This window comes from Notolepis coatsorum (genome assembly GCF_963971535.1).
Source record: "Notolepis coatsorum genome assembly, chromosome: 7".
NCBI lineage: Eukaryota > Metazoa > Chordata > Actinopteri > Aulopiformes > Paralepididae > Notolepis > Notolepis coatsorum.
This window is the reverse complement of record NC_140171.1, coordinates 34,459,672-34,486,989: the sequence shown is the minus strand read 5'-3', so window position 1 is coordinate 34,486,989 and position 27,318 is coordinate 34,459,672. Positions and strand designations below refer to the sequence as shown.

At 41.9% G+C, this 27,318-nt stretch overlaps 1 protein-coding gene across 1 annotated transcript; it reads right to left on the bottom strand.

Annotated features, from left to right (window-relative positions):
- Nucleotides 1-27,318, bottom strand: LOC311231414 (uncharacterized protein). Its single transcript, XM_084317993.1, has 10 exons — nucleotides 27,305-27,318; nucleotides 27,029-27,132; nucleotides 26,435-26,627; nucleotides 20,384-20,473; nucleotides 19,036-19,125; nucleotides 15,289-15,435; nucleotides 13,622-13,835; nucleotides 8,256-8,497; nucleotides 6,644-6,704; nucleotides 1-1,906 (listed from the first exon to the last, which is right to left on the bottom strand). The coding sequence occupies exons 2-10, from the start codon at nucleotides 27,106-27,108 to the stop codon at nucleotides 507-509; spliced, it is 2,517 nt and encodes an 838-aa protein (XP_084174119.1). The 5' UTR covers nucleotides 27,109-27,132; nucleotides 27,305-27,318; the 3' UTR covers nucleotides 1-506.

Sequence of the window (27,318 nt, the reverse complement as noted above, 5' to 3'; positions counted from 1 at the left end):
AGATATTTCCACTTTATTCAGTCTGGATTTCAGAAATCAAAATGATGTCATCAACCCTATGGATGTGTTGGGAGTAGGAGAGTTGCCAACAGAGGGAGACAGTCTTTAATAACATCTCTCTAACCTTCCCTGTGTGGAATGCATCTGATTGGATAAATTACATGATGGTGCTCTAGTGCGACATCTAGTGGCTGAATGTTATCTATAGCACCTTTAATATCGGTCCTATATGAGAGCAGAACATTGGGGCCTGTGGAGGCAATAGTGACAAAAGGGTAATTTCAATAACATTTGGACTGTTCTTGTCTGTTCTTGTCTCAAGCCAGTCAGCATCTACTAAATCACAAACGGTGGTACTGTAAGGCCTATATCAGCAACAGTTATCACTGGTCTACGAGCTCAGTATTGGCTGTTGTTTTAACTACAAACTAAGTACAAGAAAAACTCCTAGATACAAAAATAGAATATTCAAATAGCATTCGGTTAGCTGATCACTCGTTAAAAAACTACACTTTCTGCCTCCTCCGTTTGGTGGTGGTGGTAGCACCAAACGAGTTCTGATAACTCTTGGAGCAATCATGTTTCTTGAGTTGCCTGGACTCTGAGAAGCCCGTCCCACAGTGGTCACAGGAGTAGAGTTTGACTCCAGTATGGATCTGCATATGAGACTTCAGTGTGTTGGACTGGCTGAACCACTTGCCACAGACTTTACATCCGTATGGTTTAGCTCCCGTGTGGACCCGCAGGTGTCTGTAGAAGTTGCACGAGGTCCTGAAGGTCTTTCCGCACTCCTCGCACTTATATGGTTTCTCTCCTGTGTGAATCATCTCGTGGTTCTTCAGATGTGGCCAGAGGATGAACTTCTTGCCACAGACACCGCAGCCGTAGGGTTTCTCCCCTGTGTGGTTTTTCATGTGGTAGTCGAACGTATTCTTGAGGTGGAAAGACTTCCCACACAGGTCGCAGTTGAACTCCTTGTGTTCCTGGTGACTTTTCTCATGTATCTTCAGGTAGGTGGGTGTGCAGAAGCCTTTCATGCAGACCTTACAGTTGAATGGTTTGGCCGGCGTTCCTCCGCCTCTCCTCCGTCGTAGTCCTTGAGCTCCTGGTTCCTGTTCCTTGGTGTCACAGTGTACCAGTTTCTGATGCTTCAGCAACATGGAGTTGTAGAAAAAGGTCTTACCACACAGATCGCACATGAACGGCTTTGTGGCTCCATGAGTGAGCATATGCGACTTCAGCGCCCAGCCACCTGTGAATTTCTCTCCACACACCCTGCAGCTCAGCGGCTTCTCCCCCGTGTGAGAGTTCCGGACGTGTCTCTGGAGGTTTCCCTGCAGGCCGAACCGAGATCCGCAAAGCTGACAGATGAAAGCCTTTTCTTGCGTGTGAACGACCGTGTGTTTCCCCAGCGCCACCTTAGACTTGAAGGCCTTGGGACATTCGGCACACTTGAAAGGCCGCTGGTCCGAATGCACCCGCTTGTGGGAACGTAGGTTGACACGGTTTCGGAAAGTCTTTCCGCACGTGGCGCATTTGAAGTTCTTCTCGCCCGTGTGAATGGACCTGTGTAACTTCAGACTGGTCTTCATGGTGAAGCCCCTCCCACACGTCTCGCAGGTGAACGGCTTGACATCGGTGTGCAGCAGCTCGTGACTTCTCAGAGCTCTCATTTGAGCTCTGTTCTCTTTGGCTTCGTGAGTCAAGACATGTTTTTCAAGAGCCGCCTCTTGGTGGAATTTCTTCTCACAGCGGTTGCAGGAGAAAGGCTTGTTGTGAAGCTTCATGTGTGTGTTGAGGTTACGCGCGTAATGGAAGCCCTTCTTGCAGACGTCGCAGAAGACAAGTTTCTGGTTATACTTCTCTCTCCTCCTCCTGTTCCTCTCTTCTTGGTCCTCCGTCAGGCCTGGGGGGGGGAGGAAGAGAAGACAACAACATCACCAACAGATAAGAGACGACAACAACATCACTAACAGATAAACAGAGAAGACAACAACATCACCAACAGATAAACAGAAGAGACAACAACAGCACCAACAGATAAAGAGAGACGACAACAACATCACTAACAGATAAACAGAGAAGACAACAACATCACCAACAGATAAACAGAAGAGACAACAACATCACCAACAGATAAACAGAGAGACGACAACAACAGCACCAACAGATGTATTGTGTAACTGTATGTATAATGTGTAACTGTGTAATTATGTATTGTGTAATAATGTGCAACTGTATAATGTATGTTTTTTGTGTAATGTGTAACTAATGTGTAACTGTATAATATGTAATGTTTATTGTGTAATGTGTAACTGTATGTGTAACTGAATAATGTGTAACTGTATGTGTAATGTTTATGGTGTAATGCGTAACTATGTATAATGTGTAGTGTCATATATAATGTGTAACTATATAATGTGTAATGTGCAACTGTATGTGTATTGTGTAATGTATGTTTAACACTTTGCATGCCACACCCGAGATTATTTGGGTTATTACCCCCCGGGTTGAATGCCCAATCACGAGAATATTCGTTTTATTAGTTTTATTTTTTTTATTAGCGATCTGAAATCATATTGCATCAAGCGAGTCTACCGTTGGAGATCCAGTCACCCCAGGCGCTCGGATGTGAAAAAAGCGCCCCCTATCGTCTCCCAGATGGTAAATCACCCTTTTGGATTGGACTCAATGAAAATGAATGGGGGAAAAAAACCTGCACTCCACATTTTACTTCTCACTCATGTAACCAGGGTCTACCAGCTTCACTCTGGAGCCTCGGAGCCGTGGGGAATATGTGTTTTACGGTATACACGATGGATCAATCAAATGAGCGATTTTTTCGAATGGCGATCAGGAATTGGAATAATCCATTTGGATACCATCTGATCTCAGGTAAGGAATCTATGTTATCAGTATTAGGATAATCAGACCCGTTTTCACGGATATATAAGCTTTTATGTGATTATGGTGATAGGCTGTTTGACTCTGCTCGCGGTCAGGAAATAGGAGAATCGATTTTCAACTGGCGGCACGAGCGTGCATGCGTACACATATTATACTATCGATCATCTAGCGTTTATTTGAAAACTATTCATAAATAGGCCGAAAAATGACAACGTTCTAGAATATTCCAGCAAAAAGGCGATTATCATAGAATGTGTTGTTTTTTCCATGAAAACGAGTGATTTTCAAAATGCTATCAAACGGAAATGAAGCGATAAAAAAACAATCTGCTACGACAATGTTGACTGGAAAATTAGTCTTTGATAAGCGACGGGCAGATTAGACACATAGCCATAATTTAAAAAACATAGATTAGGCGATATTAACGTTAACATTGGAGTGGATGTGGGCATTCAAGGGGGTAAAAAGGAAAACACGGCTGGCTCTCAAAGTGTTAATGTGTAACTGTATAATGTATAATTATGTATGTGTAATATACAGATAAACAGAGAAAAGACTACATCACCAAAAGATAAACAGAGAGAAGACAACAATGTGTAATGTGTAACTGTATAATGTGTAATGTTTATTGTGCAATGGGTAACTGTGTAATGATTAACTGTATAATTTGTTATATGTATTGTGCAATGTATACTGTGTAATGTATGTTTTGTGTAATGTGTAACTGTATATGTAATGTTTATTGTGTAATGTGTAACTGTTTAATGTGTAACTGTATGTATAATGTGTAATGTGTCATGTATAATGTGTAACTGTATAATGTGTCATGTGCAACTGTATGTGTATTGTGTAACTGTATGAATAATGTATAATGTTTAATGTTTAATGTGTAACTGTCTAATGTATAATTATGTATAATGTTTAATGTACAATTGTGTAACTATGAATCATGTATAATGTAGAATTATGTATATTGTGTAATGTTTAATGTGTAACTGTATAATGTGTAACTGCATGTGTAATGTCCTTGCATCTCCAGGTGGCAGAAAACGGAACTGCATTTGCATTTCTTGGGGCAGGATGTACTTCAGGAAGGTGCAGTGTTTCTTTTAAACACTTCCACATATTAGTATAGTAGGAGGAGTGCATGGTAGTATTAGGGCAGTAAGAATATTGGTGCTTTTATAAAAATGTTCTTCATTTCAGATATTGATTGAAGAAGTGTGTTTTTAGTTGACAGCGAAAGATTGGTCGGGATTCGGCTGTCCCAACTGTGGTGGAAAGTTCATACCACCATTGTGGAGTGAGGACCGAGAATAGGCGCCTTCTCTTTGATGACCCTCCCGGAGCTCGGATAGGAGGCTACATATTCCACTGTGATGCAAAGGTTGGTCAGGGGGGAGGATTTGGCCAGCAGGTGAAGCAATTCTGTTTTGCTTAGGTTGAGTTTGAGGTGGTTGGTCGTCATCCAGGCGGAGATCTCAGACAGACCGGCCAAGATCCGCTCAGAGACATGGATATCTGAGGGAGGAAAGGCGAGTTGGGTATCATCGGCATAGCAATGATACGAGAAGGCATGTTACCCAGAGATTTGTTGTAGAGGGAGAAGAGGAGGGGTCCAAGGACAGAGCCCTGGGGGACACCCGTCCGAAGGGGGCGGTGGGCCGACAGTAGGGCTGTACCGAATGCTTCGAAGCTTCGATCATAATGTTGACATTCGAATTCTAAATCAACATTTGAATTTGAAATTTTTCATAATTTTTTTCTTTTTTTTTTAACTTTTTTGTTGTTGTGTCTATTAAACCAATGGGGGTTTTCTTCACAGTTGCAGTTAAAGATTAGGCTAAACTAATATTATAATATTATACTATAAGACGTCACCATCACTTTCATACCAACCGTGCCCTTATTGGATTATTTATGTTGACGAAACTGTTGACGAGTTATATTCATTAAAGAAAGTTGATTTAATAAAAGAAAAATACTAATTTAATCAGATTAATCACTTTATTCAAATTGAGGATTTAGTTTCTAAAAAAAATTATATATTTTTTTTTGTACTTTTTTTTAATAGACATTCGAAGCTTCGTTCGAATACTTCAATCGAAGCTTCGAATGTTAAAAAATGACATTCGGTACAGCCCTAGCCGACAGGGTTCCTCTCCATGATACGTGGTAGGATGTCAGCCATGTCAGCGCAGTCACTCCCATTCCTGCAAGGAGGATCTGATGGTTGACCGTGTCGAAGGCTACCGACAGGTCCAAAAGAATCAGGACAGAGGAGAGGCCTTTCACTTTTGCTAAGTGAAGAGCCTCTGTGACTGCTATGAGGGCCGTCTCTGTGGAGTCTGAAGCCTGACTGATTAGGGTCTAGCTAGGTCATTCTGTAAGAGATAATCAGTAAGTTGGTTGGATACAGCACGTTCAAGTGATTTAGAAAGGAAGGAGATAAGAGAGACAGGACGATAGTTGTCTATGACGGTGCTTTTCTTCCCCCCGAGCGATGTGACTGTGACTTGTTTTAGGGAGGTGAGAATCACCCCCGAGTTGAGGGATGAATTGATGGTTGCCGTTAGGAATGGGAGGATGTCTGGTGCTATGGTCTGGAGGAGTGGGGGAGGGTATCGGGTCCAGCTGGCATGTAGTGGGATGGTTCGACGTTATCAGTGTCAAGGCCTCTGCGTCTGTAACGGGAGAGAAGGATGACAGGGTAAAGGATGAGGTTCTCGATTCAGCATTTGGAACAGGCGGGGGTTGGGACAAGCAGCTGCGGATGCTCTCCACTTTTTCCTCAAAGAAAATCACAAAGTCTTCGGCAGAGAGAGAGGAGGGGGAGTGAGGAGGTAGCTTTGGCAGTAGTAGTGACTTCCTATACTTCCTCTCGGCCACTCTCAGGACCTGTCCGGTATGATATACCGATCATATGCATTTGAATTTTTTATTGTAGCGTGTATAGGAACGAAATGCCAATGGATTAAGTATAATATGCGTCGCTGCCCATTACTAGCCTCCCAGGAATGACCCTAAACCGCTCTAAAACCATACTTATATTCACCACGGTACAAAACGGGAATGTATGGATGGAAAACATATTCCTTTTTCACATCTTGAATGATAGATACTCGATGTCAAATGGGCCATAGTATTGCATCCATAGCTATAATATTTAAATAGTTATAGCCCTGCAAACAAGGTGAGCGACTCCCATCGTTTACAGCGGTGGCAGTAGCTACTACAGGATGAGGCTAATAATGGCAGTCAATGTGTTAATGAATGTATATTAACTTCAGTTGACTGTTTTTTGACGGAGTGATTTAGCAGGTTTACAGATGATTTCGTTGGAAGACAATTGAACACTGTGTTTGAAGGTGTACTTGATTATGTAGGACTAATGATGAAGTTGATATATCGAAAGATGAAAGACTGGGGAAAAAACATTGTTAAGGGTTTATTGTAATAAGGGGTAGGACCTGATAAGCATCTTGCTTCTTCCTATTCAAATTTGGTGCCATTTGGCCAGATGGTGGCGCCATACTGGGGGTTTCTTCTGGCTTGCAAGGCTACTCAAATATTGCATTTTGAAAAGATTTGATAGTGGTTGTTATCATTGACTATCATCGATCAGAATTGTGCTCAACAATATCACCATATCATAATTTCATCCAAATATGATGAATAATAATACTAAATTATGGCCCAGCACTAGTCTTACCAAGGTACTCTGATGTGACCTCACCTGTTTCTCCGTTTGTCTCGGCTTCAGCCAGGAGCTTCCCCTCACTGATCTTTACCGTTTCCTGTGAAGGAGATACAAGAAAACGTTGTCTTCTCCACAGGGAAGTATAGACATCTGAATAAACAAATTCAGTCTGTACAGCTGTGTACCAATAATAGGGGGAAGGGGATTGATATTGAAATAGAGTTTGTACTGAAGTTGGCTTCTCTCCCCCTACCTCATGGAATACCCTGTAGGAAACTTTGAAACTAGGCATTCTAGTGTCTATGGGTTAGTTTCGAACCTTGATAACCAATGTAGTCGTTTCTAAATTGTTACCTCTGGTTTTAGTTTTTCAAATGTGCTCCTAACACAAATAGATCAATACAGTCCGTATTAAGTGATGTTGTGTTTATTTTTAAAATATAGCCAAGAGTAAAGACGCTAATCAAAACAGCAGTCAAAGTGTATATTTTCAGCACTGTTTGTTTAGCAACGATCTTAAGTGTTATTAGCTCAATATGAGCATTGCACAGGAAAATGGACGATTTAGATGGAACAGGAAGCACTCATGAAATCATTGTAGTCCAGAGACAGATGAGACCCAGGGCACTACTACACAACCCAGCTCACACCAGCTGACGACCTAAACATTTCTTACAAGTATTGACTGAAATATCGTGTTTATATTTCACGGGTCGAACAAACCTCAATAGTATTGCCATAAAATACAACGTATATTGTTTCTTTACCTTTCTGTGAACGTCTAGGAAGAAACCACGTCTCAATCCAGTAAAAATGGCGGAAACTATGGACATTATACAAAAGTAACTGTACTTGCAGTAGATTTCATTCACAGTCTTTGCTGCCCTTTACTGGGCGCCTGGTGGTACTAAATCCAGATTTAATTTAGATTTGCCGATCCATAGATGTTTGAATTGACCATAATAAGGTCATATATAGGCCTGATATTCTACACTATATTCATATTTCATGTGTCCGGATGGCAAAATTCAGTACTGTATCTACAAAAAAACCTGTAAATCATCTGCCCTTTTTTCATTTGCTTAAATTCCTTTGCACAAGTGATCTTTTCACTTTTGGTCAATGTTAGCATGGTGTTTATTCACCGTCAAAGATGGAATTTTTTTTATAAAAAAATTACATTATCTTTTTACAATTTACTCAAGCATAGTAACAGACACAATATTTCTGACACTGGGAACTGGTCCATAGATGTCCCTAGATACCAAGAACATGCAAATGGACCTTGTAGAAGTGGAGCAATCTTCCATTTACTTGGGTATGTACTTTTAGGCAAATCTTCTGAAAATATGGCTAGGGGTTAAGAGGTTAATTGCTTGAATTGTCTGATGTTTCTGTATTTATTAACGCACTATGGCATTTGTGAATCTAACAACTCGACCACACTGTTAATTTAAATACTCAGTGTATTGTGGAGTATAAAAAAGATTGTGAATAAAGATGAATAATGTCTATTGGGCTGATAGACAGCATATATATAAAATAGTGCAAGTGATTTCTGGGATCCACCAATCACTGTGGTCAAGGGACAAAACGATTATCTGCCCTTCTGAGGAACATAGGCTACAAATAAATGAAGCAGGCCTACCTGAGGAGCGCTGCTGGCTTGTCTGGTAGCCACAGGCAGACCGATCAGGTTGGGAATGACATGACCTCCATCCATCAACACTACATGGGACTTGGGGAGAACTTGACTTGTAGCCAACATGGAACCTGGAGCTTTGAGGATAGTTTGACTCGTGGCAGATTGGAGTAGAAACATCGGCAGGGCTGCTTGGTTGACTTGGCTTGTGTTCGCCAGCGGTACTTGGTTATTGGGTACGACTTGACCTGTAGACATCAATAGAGTCAAGTAAAATTATATGTTATGGGGATGATCTGTAGCAGCTTTTAAAAGGTGGAAAAGAAGGAATTGTACAAATTTAAATGCTGGTTTGATACAAACAAGCCATCATTAAATCTGAATAAAACCAAATTCATGCTATTTGGAAATCGCTAAATAAATACAGAACTCCATCTGGAAATAGAAAATGTCAAAATCGATAGAGTATATGAAATCAAGGTTTTGGGTGTCTTAACTCTTTCTCTGCCAACAACGATTAAACTCGTTATTGGCTGCCAAACGTTGAATGCCAACAACAAGTATACTCGTTATTTGATCGTCATTTCATTTATTCGATATTTCCATTCATTATCCATCCAGGGAGCCTGGTGTTATCATAAGGAATGAGTCTGAGATTGCAAAAGTCCAATACCGCCGCCTGGTAGGATGCGGCCGGTATTGCACATAATTTGAAACTCTGTATTGGGCTGTGCGTCGATTATATTGGTCCGGGACCTAGGGCTTCACCCGATCGCATTGAATCGTTTTCGGGACCCCCGATTCATTATGCTGTGGTGGGTTATGTCGTGGGCCAAATGGACATACGATCTACCAGATGGCAATCAAATAATTGGAATATTCTTTTTGGAATCCCACCGGCCACAGGTAAGAGCAATTTAACGTCAATTTCAGCTTGATTGTGACTTGTTTTCATAGCCATCGCCCTGATCAGCGTATGTTGTTGTACTAACGAATGCCGTTATTGACAATCAATTAATCAGAAACAACCCCCCCCCCTTTCATGCATTAATGATGGAACATAATACCGATCATATGCATTTGAATTTTTAATTGTAGCGTGTGTAGGGACGAAATGTCAATGGATTAAGTATAATACACGTCGCAGGCTATTACTAGCCTCCCAGGAATTACCCTAAACCGCTCTAAAACCATACTTATGTTCACCACGGTATAAAAAAATACAAATGGAATGTATGGATGGAATATTTTTTTCTTTTTCACATCTTGAACGATAGATACTCGATGTCAAATGGGCCATAGTATTGCATCCATAGCTAGAATATAGAATATAGTTATAGCCCTGCAAACAAGGTGACCGACTCCATTGGTTTAATGCGTGGCAGCACATAGCCATATCCCGGAAACAGCGTGGCAGTGAATGAGTTAATAGACCACAAACTCTGCTGGAAACCACACATAAAATATCTATGCTCAAAGATTGCGAGAAGCTTGGGAATTCTGGGTAAAACTAAATAAATCTTAAATCAGAAATCACTGTACACTCTGTATTGCACACTCATTTGTACCCTACCCGTCATATTGTGTTGAAGTTTGGGGAAATACATATAAAACCAACCTACAAAAGATATGCACACTGCAGAAAAAGAGCTACCGGTATAAGGATTATAGAGATCATATCAATTGTTTATTTGTTAAAAGTCAAACTCTGAAACTTAAAGATTTGGTTAAATTAACACTTTGACTGCCGGAAAACGCTTTACAGCGTCATTCCCGGCCATGCTCAAGTTGCCGGAGGACGCTTTACAGCGTCCTTATATCAATATTTCAGAAATCTGCGATCGGATTCATATTTCCCCTCCGCTGGCCTGAGATCCACCAGGATCCACCACTGAGCTCTCTGGCGGTTCAGGAGCGCCATCTGGTGGCCGATCGGCGCAATCGTCAAACAGGAAGTGCTATGGAGGTTGTGCTGGTCGGCCATATTACTTCCGGGCACTCTGTTTGGCTACCGGGACTCGATCTCGACACAATACATAGCGATCGATTGCCAATAACTCGATAAACAACATGATTTGGACATATATACTATTATACAAGCTGGAAATGGACCCGATATTTCTACATACCATAATAGGTAAATTACTGTTCAACGGCGCGAGGAGGATACGGTAAGATTCAGCGTTATTTTTGATCGTATTCCATATAAACTGTTATGATGAACATATCACCCACACTAGATGAATGATATAACGCTGCCCACGGAATTATAAACGATCCCCCGCCCATCCGGTCATCATCAGATCATACGTAGATCATTCTAGAAGTACGTCCAATTGAAATTTTTTATATCGCCCCGATTGCCATCAAACTGTATTTCATCATCAATATAATGCATTTGGGGCTATATATCACGTTCTGGAGAAAGCTGCAGAAAGAGATGAAAACATACTTATACGATTAGACCATACTTTACTATGAATATGTGAATGAAAAAGTTTAACGTTGCTACACAATGAACAATACATATAGGACTTTGAATGGGCCCTAATAATGGCAATGTAGCAATAGAATTTAAAAAGTTATAGCCCTGCAAAGAAGGGGAATTTCTCCATAGACAAATAGCGCTGGCAATCCACAGTCATTTTCCGGATTTCTGGCCGGCACCCATAGTGTTAAAAACTGCACAATTCATGTTTAAAGTAACACAAAATATAGTCCCTGGCAACATACAAAAAAATTTCATGGGCAGAGATGGGGGTTATAATCTAAGAGGGAAATTGAATTTAAAACAACCTATTGTCCGTACAACTCTCAAAAGCAAGTGCATCTCAGTTTGTGGGATATTTGGAATGGCCTTGATGTAGCAATAAAAACAAGTAATACTATTAAAAAGTTTAAATGCAGATATAAACAGGAAGTTAGAGTATAAATTAGAGGAGCTTGAAAATAACGTGAACTAGTATTTCTGTAATTATTTATTTATCTTTTGCTATAGTGGATAGGTATATATATTTTTTTATATTGATAAATAACTTATTACCTATTAATATGATATTGTAAGTAAGGGGCAGGACCAGATACGCTTTGCTTCTTTCTGTCCCTTCTCGGACAAAACCATTAGTCTTGAGCTATGTTGACTATTGCTTCCATGTCTAGGAAGATATATTTTATTTGTATTTCATTTAAAAAAAAAATTATTTAGTTTAATGTTTATGGTTGTTCAAGATAAATAAAAACCAAATCAAAGAGCTTGGGCGTTGGTGACAGCTTGACTTGTAGATACTGAAGGAGCGGCTTTTCTTGAGATGACAATACTTCTATGCACAGGCACTGGTGCCAGGGTGGGGATAGGCTGATTTGTAACCACCAGTGGGATTAGGGTGTTGGTGTTTGGTTGTCCGGTAGCTAGTGGGATTAGGGTGTTGGTGTTTGGTTGTCCGGTAGCTAGTGGGATTAGGGTGTTGGTGTTTGGTTGTCCTGTAGCTAGTGGGATTAGGGTGTTGGTGTTTGGTTGTCCGGTAGCTAGTGGGATTAGGGGGTGGTTGTTTGGTTGTCCAGTAGCTAGTGGGATTAGGGTGTTGGTGTTTGGGTGTCCTGTAGCTAGTGGGATTAGGGTGTTGGAGTGTCCTGTAGCTAGTGGGATTAGGGTGTTGGTGTTTGGGTGTCCTGTAGCTAGTGGGATTAGGGTGTTGGTGTTGGAGTGTCCTGTAGCTAGTGGGATTAGGGTGTTGGTGTGTCCAACACATTAAATATCTTTGGATCCGTTTGTGATAAAGACTTGCTTTATTGTATCGGAATCGATCATCTCAAAATGTTGTGCATCTCTCCGAGATTGTAAAGCATAGAATCTTGAAATATCTAGATTGGTTGTTTTCTCTGGACTGCATCTAATCCGCTGTATATATCCATTTATCATATATCTGTCTGTCACTATAGCCAATGGAAATGCTAGAAATGGTCATGTGGACTGGGAGAATCAATGGAAAATTCCTATTGTTTCTCAATAGACCAGTGCGCTCAGGCGGCTGGGTGGCTCAGCGGTCTAAGCGCTCGTCACCAACGCGTGAGACACCAGTATCGAATCCGGCTGTCAGCGTTGCCTCCGGCTTGGGCCGGCCGTCATACTGACTCAATTGGCAGAGTCAGCGGGAGGAGAGTCGATGGGTGGTAATCTGGTCGTTGTAAACAGCGACTCCTACAGGTCGGTCAGGGCACTTGCACAGCAAGGACAGGAGATGTCGAGGGTAGTGTGAGCCTCCCACACGTTACACCTCGCCAATGAGAGTCCGCGCTGGCAGGTGAAAAGAAGTGGCTGGCTGACTCCGCATGTATCGGAGGGGACATGCGATAGATTCTTCACTCTCCCAACGACCGACCAGTGGGGGGCACATGTGAGCAACGATCAAGACAGGGGAGGGGGGAATTGGCACGACTAAATTGGGATGGGAGAAAAAGTGGATCAAAAAAGAAATTGTCCAGTGCGCTCCACAGAAAGGGCTGTCAGATAGACGCATTGGTTGCGCGTAATGTAAGATAGACCGATAAGAGAGAGGAGCTTGTCTCGGTTTTATAATAAAATGGCAAAAAGACAAAGGTATAATGTTCAGTGCAAATGTGTATGTCGTTTACAGTTTATTATGCCACCTATGCAGCTTGTTTATTTTGTCCATTCTATGCCTCTGCCACAAATGTATGTCTTAGTTATAAGGTGGTCTGTTAGAGTTAAAATGTTTTCACTATCAATATATTAAATTAGCCATTGTTTTTGTTTCTGGCCCGCCATACAATGGCTTGGAAAAATTTGGCCCGAGGCCAAACTTAATTGCTGACCCCTGGTGTAGAGTGACATGGCAGAAGTTCCTGTATCATTTAAAAACATCACAAAATGGAGACAGGAAATGCATTATGCCCAACTATTCTCAATTGACATTTCAGATGGACTTTGTTCAAATATTTCTTAATCTTAAAAGAGAATGTGTTAAAACACTGTGTTAAACCTTCTACAAGGTTGACGGTTTACATTGTGTTGGATGATAATCCAGATAGATTCTTTGCGATTATATTAGGCAGGCGGACCGGTAGGATTAGCAGAACAAGTGCTGAGTGGAGAAGAAGGAGTGCAGAGAGAAGAGTTTGTTTAATTGGTACTATTTGGTAGTATGACTACTGCTACTAGCATCATGTTTAACTGGTGGTATGATTACTGCTACTAGCGTAATGTTTAACTGGTGGTATGGTATGACTACTGGTCAAGTCATAGGTATTGGGTCTTGGTATTGAGTGTTGGTATAGAGTCTTGGGTCTTGGTATTGAGTGTTAGTATCGAGTCTTGGTACCGAGTGTGTCTGTTTGGTGTGGCTACAGCGTACCTGGTTGTTGCATTATAAACAATGTGGGTGTCATCCCTGACGCAGCACTGACATTATGAAGCGCTGTTGTCTTCAGCTGTTGCTCCAACTGTCCCAGCTTGTCTCTCAGAGCCTGGTTCTCCTTCAGCACGGTGGAGTACAACTCTCTGAACACTCTGCTGATTTTAGGGACTGCCTCCCTCACCATCGCGTCAATGACGCGTGAGAACTGGGTCTGGGAAATAAAGTGCAAACTTGTGAGATGGAGCCGACGTAAACACCTCTGGTTGGAACATTTACAGAGACCGGCCAGTAGCCTAAAAGATAAATAAGTCGGCCAGTAGCCTAAAGACAAAGAGGCCGGACAATAACCTAAAGATAAAGAAGCCAGACAATAACCAAAAGATAAAGAAGCCTGACAATAACCTAAAGATAAAGAAGCCAGACAATAACCTAAAGATAAAGAGGCCATACAATAACCTAAAGATAAAGAAGCCTGACAATAACCTAAAGATAAAGAAGCTGGACAATAACCTAAAAGATAAAGAAGCCAGATAATAACCTCAAGATAAAGAAGCCAGACAATAACCTAAAAGATAAAGAAGCCGGATAATAACCTAAAGATAAAGAAGCCGGATAATAACCTAAAGATAAAGAAGCCGGCCAGTAGCCTAAAGATAAAGAAGCCGGCCAGTAGCCTAAAGGTAAAGAGTCCAGTAAGCTAAAGGCAAAAAGGCCAGTAACCTAACGGTAAAGAGGCCAGTAGCCTAAAGGTAAAGAGGCCAGTAGCCTAAAGGTAAAGAGGCCAGTAGCCTAAAGGTAATGAGGCCAGAGGCCAGTAGCTTAAAGGTAAAGAAACCAGTAGCCTAAAGGTAAAGAGGCCAGTAGTAGCCTAAAGGTAAAGAGGCCAGTAGCCTAAAGGTAAAGAGGCCAGTAACGATTGTACTATTCTTTTTTTCCCCATATAGCAATCGAATAATAATGTTAAGGAAAACATTTCAGGAAAAAATGGTAGGGGCTAGAAACGTTGACTGAATAAATTATTTGCACCAAATGATTTGCATGGATGAGTATGCGGCTGCCTCATGAAATCAAAATAGATGATGTTCTTTTATCACATACTGTATGTCTTGCACTGATTGTCACTGATTGTGAAATCAGAAGGACAGTTGGGTAAAGGAGGGAAGTCAGTCATTAACCATTTCACTGCCACACTACAGAAGGTTAACCCTTTACTAGCACACTACCGACGGTTAGTGTGATAGTAAAGGGTTAACCTTCTGTAGTGTGGCAGTGAAAGGGTTAACCTGCTGTCGTGTTGCAGTGAAAGGGTTAACCGTTTGGTGGTGCGGCAGTGAAAGTGTTAATAAATTGTGCTACCATCTAGAATAGAAAATACTGGTGTAATCAAGCTATTTCCCATAGCTTGATTACCCCCTGGACATGCCTGGTTAACGCTATGCAGGTATTTACAGACAGATGTGGATAAATGTATATGTTAGGTATAAATAATATATATATGGTATACACAGCATTATTGTACATGTTATCATACAGTTATGTGGGTATATGCAGATGTATAACCTAAATAGTAACACCTGAAAAGACAGAAGAGAAGGTTACTGAATCATAAATGTTTGTTACGTCTCAACTTATTATTACGTTAGATGTTGAGTTTTTCTGCTCACCTTTAGTTTCTTTGCAGTGTTGTTTCCCAAGGACTCCATGATGACGCCGACGACCGACCTGACGGCGATCAGCACAATCAGCCTGGTCTCACAGTCAAAAGTCCTGCTAGCTGCCGTTTCATCCATGGCCATGGCTGTTACCAAACACTGTCGGTAGTCGAACACAATTAAACGTTACTTGTTCATTTAACGTCAGCGGGTGTGGTTCAATAATAATAATACACTTTATTTGTATAGCACCTTTCATACAAGTAGACATAAGTCATAAAATAGACATGTGGATAAAATTAGCATAACATTGACAAAATAAAAACAATGCATTAAGTGCAGACATAAAAATAGTCATAAAATACAAGCAATGCACACTATAGGGATGGCTAGTGTGACGTCACAAATTACTTCTGTGTCCACTAGCATGTTTAGTCTAATGCGGCCAATGTAAACAGCAATGGCAGCCCAGGAACCAATCACCCTTTTTACTGTGACATCCTACTTCGCTGACTTCTCAAAGTCTGTGAAAAAGGGTCTCAACTCGTATAACTCAAACAGAGTTATAAATGTTAGTTTAATGCCAGATGAAACTTTAACTGGGAAAGTCCAGGCCTCAATGAAAAAGAAGAGCTACTAGGTTGAGGTGAGACAGGGTGTTAGCAATAAAGCTAGCTAGTTAGCTGCCTGCCGTACCGGATAACGTTAGCTATATAGTGTTTATTAGCTATGTTAGAAAAGGTGGTTAGTTGACAACGTAACAGACAATGTTACAGATTTTTTATGTTTGGGCCTGGTTCAGCGCTTCCTTCATCCTCCACACTCGCAGGGAGCATTCTTTTTTTTGCTTTTGGTGGGAATGGGATGGCTGATGTGGTCGGGGAAAGCCTTTCCCTCATTCCAGGCAAACCGTGTTGGCCCAGCTGCTTTGCCATTGGGAAAATGCCACCCACAGACCCTTGAGTTACAGCTTGGGGTAGGGCTGCACGGTTAATAAACAAATTTAAACGCGATCTCGATTCATAGACCTATGAGATCTCATTTCTAAATTATGACGATTTTCGAAATAATTTGTTTACTTAATTTTTTTTTTGAAAGAATTTACTTTTAACTTTTTTAAATTATGATGAAAAAAATAAGAATCGTGTGAGAGAATCGTGCAGCCCTAGTTTGGGGTGAAGTGGTTTGTCACGCCTGCAAAAATAAAATAAATTGATCAATACTTAAAGAACTAAATGGCAATGAACATCTTAACATCTCAGGCTCCCTCCAACTTAAGAAAAACGACTTCTATCATCAATGTGTTGTTTAGCTATATATAGGCCTACTAGTGTTTATTTTTGCGTAATTTTACCCTTCATAGTCTAATGATTTCCTATGCAGCACAGGCACTTGCCATCCTTCTTCTTGTGTTAGCATAGGGAATATTACTGTTGTGTCATCCAAAAACACTTTCATTTAGAGGTAATTCACACCACGACCATGTTACGTTCAAGTTTCTTTATTAGTTGTCATACAGAAATACAGGATACTTTTGTATGAAATGCTTCTTCCTGTTTGCTCCTGAGTGTGCTGTAAAAATAGATAATTATAAAAAGTATAAAAATAGAAGTCAAGTACTTAAACAAGTGTAAACAAGACAAAAAAAATCAATATATGTACAATATACAATGCAGAGTAGTTACAGTACAATATAAATGGGATGAGGTAGCTTGTGGTGCCACCTTGTGGTGGTAAGGTAAGGTGCAAGGCTTGGCTATGTGCAATGAGACCAATAAATATATACAGTGTGTTAGTGTCTAAAGTGTGTAAGTAGGGATGGGTACCGAATTCGGTACTTTTGAGGTACCGAACCGAAACACGTCGATACTAAATTTGATTTTTTTTATACTTTTTTCTTTTCATGTCAACGTTCACACGCACAATATATGCTTACCTAGGATTTGACTTGATTCAACAACAAAGCAGTCGGAGCAATGGCAAGCCGAAAACTGTCGAAAATTGTAGTTATTTGAAGTTTGGATTTTTTTTTCACGACTGAGGTAGGTAAATTAAATGTCTTGAGACTAAAGTACCGAAAAAAGGTACCGTTGGGTACCGGTATCGATTCACAGGTACCGGTACCGGTTCAAATGTGAAAGGTACCCATCCCTATGTGTAAGTGGGTGCTACAGTGAGTTGTCCATTTAAAGTGGGTGTGTACGTGTGGGTGTGTGCGCTGCGAGTGTGTTTGATGGTTTGTTACATAGTGTTAATTGTCATTGAGCATCCTGATGGCCTGGGGATTACTATCACAAGATCACGATAATGTTATCAGCTCTGGAAACGAGAGTGATAAATTCTGTTTGGCAAAGAAGGGGGCTAACGTCAGCTAACTATTTGGCTAACTGCAATGCATTTTCTGCTTTGCTGTCCAATGTCCACCAAAACACACACACACACACACACTTCTCACACTTTATAATTTTTGCCTCAACGTTATATAGACAGGTAACACTATGTAAACTAAGTTTAGCGCTAACTAACGTTACCTACTAACTTACTCCTAAAACCCACAATACCCCTGCCCATTTTGTCAATCTAGGATGGCTTAGAGTAGACGACAGTGTACAGCAGCTTGCAATGGGCCTGGTCTACAAGATACACTACACCACTAAGATACCCATGTAACTGTCGAAATACTTCCTAAAGGTCAGTGAAGCCCATGACCACAACACCAGAGGGAGTTCCACAAATCACGTTCAACCCAGATTCGGCTCAAACAAGGGACTAAATACGTCTTGCAATTAAATCAAATCAAATTTATTTGTAAGGCCCGACAACACACGTTAATGTCCCCATGGGCCGGACACGTCTTCTTTAAACAAGTCAAGAAGAAACATAACAATAAGTCAAGAACAAAACAAGAACACCATAAGGTCCAACACATTTTAAATAAATGCAAATAAATAATAGAATGCAAGCACTCCCAGACATACCCCACGCGAAGGTAAGGAAAAACTCACTAAAACCTAACAACCTAATTATGCCACAATAATGTGGAATGCCCTACCCACAGCCGTAAAGGAATGCGAATCCCTACCCTCCTTCAAAATCACTCTCAAAGAGCACCTATGGGTGGCTGGAATTAGAAACTGGCCCCGGTAAAATATCAAAATACCCCCACCCAACCCCCTCCAATATACAGTTTCTTCCTCTTCGGATGTATATATTTTTTATAATCTCTTTCTCTTACACAATACCGTATATTTGTATGTCTTGTATGTCATAAATGTCTTGATGAATTGAAAATGGAGGACCCTTATGTAATCAAAACAAAATAATTTTTCTGGTCTTCATTCTCTTAGCCGTTGTTAGTAGTATTGAGCTGTACTGTATTGTACCCATTCTGCAATCTGTTAATAAAGTTGTAACGTTAGCCTAGCTAGGACTACTGGCACTAGCCTGTTTAGCCGGCCTGTTGCTAGCCTGCCTGTTAACTGTTATTGTTCATCATTGAGATCCAACTTAACTTACCGTATCAACTTCAGCCACCTTCTCTTCTCTTTGTCATCGGGAGGAAAGCGGTAGTAAGAGAATGTTTTGTTGACATCATTTCTATTGCTGCAACACGGTACACCATTTTACTGCCTTTGAATATCCCGTCTGGAAGCAACAGGACACGGAAGTGGCATTTTGGAATATGATGACGTAGCACCTAGCCATCAGAGAGTAGAGGGAGTCGAGAGCATAGATATATAAAGACATGCAAATACTCACAACATCAGGCTGAGGTTCATCCTGAGACAAGTCCATTGGCAGGTTGTCTTCCGCTCTTCTAGAAGTGGTTGTGCTTCTTGTTGCTACCGGCTAAAATAAACATAAGTAGTTTTGAGTGTGTAAAATGTGCTGTAATAAACACATTATTTATTCCTAAACTTGCAGAAAGAAAAACTAAAGTGTGACATTTAATCACATATTTATATATTGATATATCAATCCTCCCACCCACAAAGCAGGCAACTCCTTGGATCTCATATTTTCCCGTAACTCCAGCATCATTAACACCACGGTAACTCCCCTACATGTATCTGGCCATTCCTTCATATCCTTCTCACTAACTCATGCTTAACCGAAAGGTCTTCACCCCAACTCAAACCGTCTCACTCAGACGCAACCTGCCCTCCCTATCCCCCTCCACCCTCTCCTCTGACATACTATCCGCTCTACCTTTGAGTGACACCTTCTCTGCTCTCCCCAGAGATGGCAACCTCCACCCTCCTCTCAGCCCTTGCAACCTCCTTCGACAAGCTCTGTCCCCTCGTTGAGAAACCTGCCCGCCGTTCCCCACCCAGTCCATGGCTGACAGATCCAGTGAGAGAACAAAGACAGGTCCTGAGAGCGGCTGAGAGGAAGTATAGAAAGTCACGCCTCACTGCTGACATCGACACATATCACAACCTCTTGTTAACATTCTCCAAAACCATTACTAATGCCAAAGCTTCCTTCTTTCACCATAGGATCGAGGCCTCTGCCAAGAATCTTCGCAAACTGCATGCTACCATGTCCTCCCTCCTCACTCCCCCCCACCCCTCCCCCCTCATCTTTCTCTGCCGAAGACTTCGCGATCTTCTTTGAGGAAAAAGTGGAGAACATCCGCAGCTCCTTCTCCCAACCCCCACCCAATCCAAATGCTGAATCGAGAACCTCATCCTTCACTCTGTCATCTTTCTCTCCCATTACAGAAGCCGAGACCCTGACACTGGTAACGTCGAACCGTCCGACTACATGCCAGCTGGACCGGCTACCCTCCCCACTCCTCCAGACCATAGCACCAGACATCCTCCCATTCCTAACTGCAACCATCAACTCCTCACTCAACTCGGGGGTGGTCCCCACCTCCCTAAAACAAGCCAGAGTCACGCTGCTCATAAAAAAAAAAACCCTGAACCCCACCGTCATAGGCAACTATCGTCCTGTCTCTCTTCTCTCCTTCCTTTCTAAAACACTTGAACGTGCTGCAACAGGACACGGAAGTGGCATTTTGGAATATGATGACGTAGCACCTAGCCATCAGAGAGTAGAGGGAGTCGAGAGCATAGATATATAAAGACATGCAAATACTCACAACATCAGGCTGAGGTTCATCCTGAGACAAGTCCATTGGCAGGTTGTCTTCCGCTCTTCTAGAAGTGGTTGTGCTTCTTGTTGCTACCGGCTAAAATAAACATAAGTAGTTTTGAGTGTGTAAAATGTGCTGTAATAAACACATTATTTATTCCTAAACTTGCAGAAAGAAAAACTAAAGTGTGACATTTAATCACATATTTATATATTGATATATCAATCCTCCCACCCACAAAGCAGGCAACTCCTTGGATCTCATATTTTCCCGTAACTCCAGCATCATTAACACCATGGTAACTCCCCTACATGTATCTGGCCATTCCTTCATATCCTTCTCACTAACTCTCATGCTTAACCGAAAGGTCTTCACCCCAACTCAAACCGTCTCACTCAGACGCAACCTGCCCTCCCTATCCCCCTCCACCCTCTCCTCTGACATACTATCCGCTCTACCTTTGAGTGACACCTTCTCTGCTCTCCCCACAGAGATGGCAACCTCCACCCTCCTCTCAGCCCTTGCAACCTCCTTCGACAAGCTCTGTCCCCTCGTTGAGAAACCTGCCCGCCGTTCCCCACCCAGTCCATGACTGACAGATCCAGTGAGAGAACAAAGACAGGTCCTGAGAGCGGCTGAGAGGAAGTATAGAAAGTCACGCCTCACTGCTGACATCGACACATATCACAACCTCTTGTTAACATTCTCCAAAACCATTACTAAAACCCAGACAGTCCCAATGGAGATTGTATTGGATAACGGTGAATCATGTTTTGAAACTGAGCAGATTCTGAAAAAGTGGGAAACCGACTATAGTAGTCTGTATGCTTGTAGTAGTCACCCTTTATTTGATGATGGTTTCCTAACAGAAATATGTAAGTTAAAATGTGAGGCCGAACTTGGGATGAGCAATAGCCCTACAGGTTGTGAATTATTAAATAGTGACATTACGTTAGACGAGGTACAGAGTGTAGTGGACAGAGCGAGACTGAAGAAAGCTATGGGTATTGAGGAGTTGTCGAACGAGGTCCTTAAAACTCCCTATCTGCTGAATGTATTACACTGTTTATATCAAACTTGTTTTAACACAGGCACCATCCCCTCGATATGGAACAAGTCCATTATTAAGCCCATCCCCAAATCTGCAAAAGCTGACCCTAGAGTCCCACTAAATTACAGAGGTATCAGTTTGATCAGTACAGTTTATAAATTATACTCAAGTGTTCTTAATAATAGATTAAATAAATACTTAGAATATAATGAAATGTTGGTGGATGAGCAGAATGGGTTTAGGGCTAAGAGAGCTTGTATTGATCATGTTTTTGTTTTATCATCGGTGGTGAGAGCCAGATTGGACGAGGGCAAGAATACATTTGTTTGTTTTGTTGACTTTAAAAAAGCCTTTGACTGGATTAATAGAGAGCTTTTGGACTATAAATTAATCTGTTCTGGTATTGATGGACTATTTTATAAGGCTATCAAAAGCCTGTATAAGGCCCCATCTGCCTGTCTGCAGCTGAATGATGTTAGGACCGGCTGGTTCCCCACCCCATTCGGTGTAAAACAGGGAGATGTGCTTTCTCCTACTTTATTCGCCCTTTATGTTAATGACCTGGCGCAAGAAATCAAGCAAGCCAATCTTGGTATTCCAATAGATAATATAATCCTAAGTATTTTATTGTACGCTGATGATATTGTTTTGTTTGCAGAAAATGAAGCAAATTTACAAAACATGTTGAATATTATGAGTTCTTGGTGCATGAAATGGAGACTTGCGATTAACAGTGAAAAAACACAGATTATGCACTTTAGGAAAAAACACGAACAGCAGAGTAGTCATAAATTTCAATTTGGACCAACGCCCCTGATTTACACACATTCTTATAAATATCTTGGTTTCACCTTTAATGAGTACATGTGCTTCATAGAAGGAAGGAAAATAATGTCTGAGTCAGCAGGAAGGGCGCTAGGGGGCGTGTTGAGTAAAATGAAAGTGTGCACTGACCTTGGGTTTTCAACATTTACACAATTATTTGATTCAATGGTGGGTTCTGTTTTGTTTTATGCTGCTGGAGTATGGGGTTTTGATGATGCACCTGAATGTAATGCGATCCAGAACCGGGCCATAAGATACTTTTTAGGAGTCCATAAATACACACCAAAAGGGGCTATAGAAGGGGACATGGGGTGGGATTCTTGCTTGGTCAAGCAAAAAGGTGAAATGGTGAGGTTATGGAACCGCCTGGTCCAGCTGCCAAATGGCAGGGTGACTAAAAAGATTTTTAATTGGGACAGAGCACACGGTCATCCCTGGTCAAGAGAGATGTCTATGATTTTTTCTTCCACTGACTTGAGTATGATTTTTATGAACAATTTGCAGTGTAAGGTTCACATAATTAAAACAAAATTATCAACAATCCATCAGGATAAGTGGAAGGTGGAGATTTTGAAAAAACCTAAACTTAGAAAATATATTGCAATTAAAAATTAGTATTTTACTGAACCTTATGTAATGTTAAACTTAAAGAGAAGACGGAGGTCTCTGTGTGCCCAGTTGAGGTCTGGCACCCTGCCATTGGCTGTGGAAGTGGGTAGATTCCAGGGTAAACCTGAGGAGGAGCGGTTGTGTGTTCTGTGTGATCTGGGAGTGGTGGAGGATGAATATCATTTTGTTTTTTATTGCCCTTTGTACACCACTTTGAGGAGGGCTTTATTTGAAAAAATTCAAATTGTAAACCCAGATTTGTTTTGGCAGTCTGAGAGCTGTATGTTGAGTTGTTTTTTTGTGGAGGACATCTTCGGTTTTGCAGGATTTTTGGAGAAGGCATGGCACCTGAGACAAAACACACTGTATCCTATATAATTGTATTTGAATTCACCTTGCTTTTCTGTTTATTTACATTGAGTACAGCTTGTGTTATATTACGTTTTATTGTATTTTCTTGTATTTTTTGTATGGCCATCTTGGTCTATGTCATTTGTTAAGTAATTGGTAAAGTATATTATTATATACTTATTGTTATGTGTCTTGTAAGCCCATATGGGCTGGGCATACATCTGTATGTAAGACACGAAAATAAAAAATATCAAATCAAATCAACTAATGCCAAAGCTTCCTTCTTTCACCATAGGATCGAGGCCTCTGCCAAGAATCTTCGCAAACTGCATGCTACCATGTCCTCCCTCCTCACTCGCCCCCCACCCCTCTCCGCTCATCTTTCTCTGCCGAAGACTTCGCAATCTTCTTTGAGGAAAAAGTGGAGAACATCCGCAGCTCCTTCTCCCAACCCCCACCCATTCCAAATGCTGAATCGAGAACCTCATCCTTCACTCTGTCATCTTTCTCTCCCATTACAGAAGCCGAGACCCTGACACTGGTAACGTCGAACCGTCCGACTACATGCCAGCTGGACCGGCTACCCTCCCCACTCCTCCAGACCATAGCACCAGACATCCTCCCATTCCTAACTGCAACCATCAACTCCTAACTCAACTCGGGGGTGGTCCCCACCTCCCTAAAACAAGCCAGAGTCACGCCGCTCATAAAAAAACCAACCCTTTTGTTTTGTTTCAGAATTTTATCATCAATTACTAACGTCCTCGTATGAAACCCTCCAACTAGACTCTGTCTGGAGGAGGGATATACCAGACCTGGAAAATGACTTTGATTGGCAAGGAGCCTGGGCAAATGTCCGACTTACATCAAGGAACCCGGATCATCAACAAATCAATCTTAACTATATTCACAGGACATACTTGACTCCTATAAGACTGTGCCGAATGGGGCTTAAACAAGACTCCAAATGCTCCCAATGTCCAAATGGGGACGAAGGGACATTTATGCACAAGCACATGTATTGGGACTGCCCACCAGTTAAGGCATTCTGGAAAGATGTGACCCAACAATTATCAAAACTCGTATCTTGGAATATACCTGTACACCCCTCGGTATTACTATTGAATGATGTTTTTGAGTTTGCAGTGAATCCACAGCTAAAGAGATTGGTTTTATCGGGTATCACAGTAGCTAAAAAGCTGATCGCATCACGCTGGTTTCAACCGGAAAAAATGTGCCGTAAAGTTTGGTTTCTTACATATCTCGATGTGATTTATCAAGAAATATCTACAGCAAGAATTCTGGGTCTCAATGAATCCAAAATGTCAATGTGGTTAGAAGTGGTGGAGATAATAAAAGCTAGCTTATAATGGTAGTGTCTGGTTAGGTGCGAGGGATAGTGGAGGTACTTCTCAAGGTGGGGTCCGGGAGGGGGGGGGTTCGAGCTGGAGCATATGTGTGTAGGTTTTTTAGATAACAGGTATTAGGGGTATATCTTATATAAGACAATTAACTAAAATGTGATCTCATCGGATGTGCTCCGACAATTAATGCTTGTATATCTTATCGTGTGTTGTCATGTTTGTTTATGTGTTTGTTTAAAAAATAATACAAAAAAAAAATACAAAAAAAAATAAAAAAAACCAACCCTGAACCCCACCGTCATAGGCAACTATCGTCCTGGCTCTCTTCTCTCCTTCCTTTCTAAAACACTTGAACGTGCTGTATCCAACCAACTTACTGCTTATCTCTTACAGAATGACCTCCTAGACCCTAATCAGTCTGGCTTCCGGACTGGCCACTCCACAGAAACGGCCCTCATTGCGGTCACAGAGGCACTTCACTTAGCAAAAGGTCTCTCCTCTGTCCTTATTCTCCTAGATCTATCTGCAGCCTTCGACACAGTCAACCATCAGATCCTCCTCGCGGCCCTCGCAGGAATGGGAGTGGCTGGCTCTGCGCTGACATCATACCTCAATGACCGCTCCTACCAAGTGTCATGGAGAGGGACCCTGTCGGCCACCCGCCCCCTGCGGACGGGTGTCCCCCAGGGCTCGGTCCTAGGACCCCTTCTCTTCTCCCTCTACACTAAATCACTGGGTAACATTATCAAGTCGCATGGCTTCTCGTATCATTGTTATGCCGACGATACTCAACTCTTCCTCTCCTTTCCTCCCTCAGATATCCACGTCTCTGAGCGGATCTCGGTCTGTCTCTCTGACATCTCCACCTGGATGACGACCAACCCTCAAACTGAACCTAAGCAAAACAGAATTGCTCCACCTGCCGGCCAAATCCTCCCCCCTGACCGACCTTTCCATCACAGTCGAGAATGCAGCTGTGACCGTGTCCCCGACCGCCAAGAACCTTGGTGTTGTCCTCGACGACCAGCTGAACGTCTCTGCTCACATCGCAGCAACAACCAGAACCTGCAGATTCCTCCTGAGCAACGTGAGAAGGATCCGCCCCTTCCTAACAAAAGAAGCCACCCAACTCCTCGTCCAATCAACAGTCATCTCCCGCCTCGACTATTGCAATGCACTGCTCGCTGGCCTCCCGGCCACTGCCACCAAGCCTCTTCAACTCATTCAGAACGCAGCGGCCCGCCTGATCTCAAACCTACCGAAGTCGGCCCATGTCACCCCACTTCTTAGGGACCTGCACTGGCTCCCCATTGCTGCACGAATCCGCTTCAAGGCCCTCGACCTAGCATACCGTGCGGCAAAGGGAACCGCTCCCGCCTACCTCCGGTCAATGGTCTCCAACTACACACCCTCAAGACCCCTACGCTCTGCATCTTCTGGCCGCATCAGACCTACTCCTATCCGAGCTCCGGGAGGGTCATCAAAGAGAAGCCGCCAATTTTCAGTCCTTGCCCCACAATGGTGGAATGAACTACCCACCCCAGTTAGAACAGCCGAAACCCGTCCAATCTTTCGCTGTCGACTAAAGACGCACTTCTTCAACCATTATCTGAAAAAAAATTAAAAATAAATATATCTAACCCCAACTAACCTTACACTTGTCCTAATAAACTAACCTACACTGTAGCACCCAACACTTTGATGAACATTGTTACTCAGCTGATAGAGTTGTGCCCTTCCTGATGACTTGTCGTACAGAACTTGTAAGTCGCTTTGGATAAAAGCGTCAGCTAAATGACTAAATGTAAATGTAAATGTTATACACCTTGAATTCTTGTTGGCCAATGATACACATACCATTTGAAGATGAACTGGAAAGTTGAAAATGGTTGGCACAACACCATCTTTAAGCCGGACAGTCTGCCCCGTCCTGTCAAAGTCTTCACTCCTGAAGTGCTCACTGCAGAGCAGTGTCGTGCCAGTCGCAACAAAACCATCCCTCCTTAATGCCAGTTCCCACCGTCTCCTCCTCTCTCCGGCTTTGGGAAACCTTCAGAACATGAGAAAGGTAGCCAAATATAGGAATTATTGTCAACATTTTCCACCTTACTTTACTTTAACATTAAGGGTAAGGACAAAAATACACACCTAAATTATGATATTTTGGGGGTAATTGTATGAATTTATGCAAATTTTAAGAACAAGACAACCACATTAAGATTTATAAAAAGGTATCCAAAAGAAACATGCAATGATTATTGTAAACAATGTTAGCAACATTCTAAAAAGGCTGGGTCAACAACAATCTTGCAATACTATTAGGCTAGCTCACATAACCCCACTATTCCTTTGTAGTAGGACTTGTATAGTAGTACTCGCTATAATAGTACATACATCCACTAAGTAACTAGCGAGTATCCTAATTATAGACGTAATATTGTCATATCTTACAGGTGAAAGGTGATCCCACGTCTTCTTGATTCTACACCACGGCGAGTAGAGCATCCATAAGCTGCACAAAAGTCAGGCATGTTCCACTGGTAGGTCGCGTACTTCTGTAAACACAAAGCCAGCAATGTCCTGCATCATAAATGTATCTAAAGATGTTTTTTTACAAACCGCTTGAATCATAGCCACGTTAATAATGCTTGTAATAAACCAAACCGTTTGTAAATCCGTCAACATTTCAGCGAGTTATGAGTATTTTTGTCTGTGCAGATCACTCACCCTCCAACAGCTAC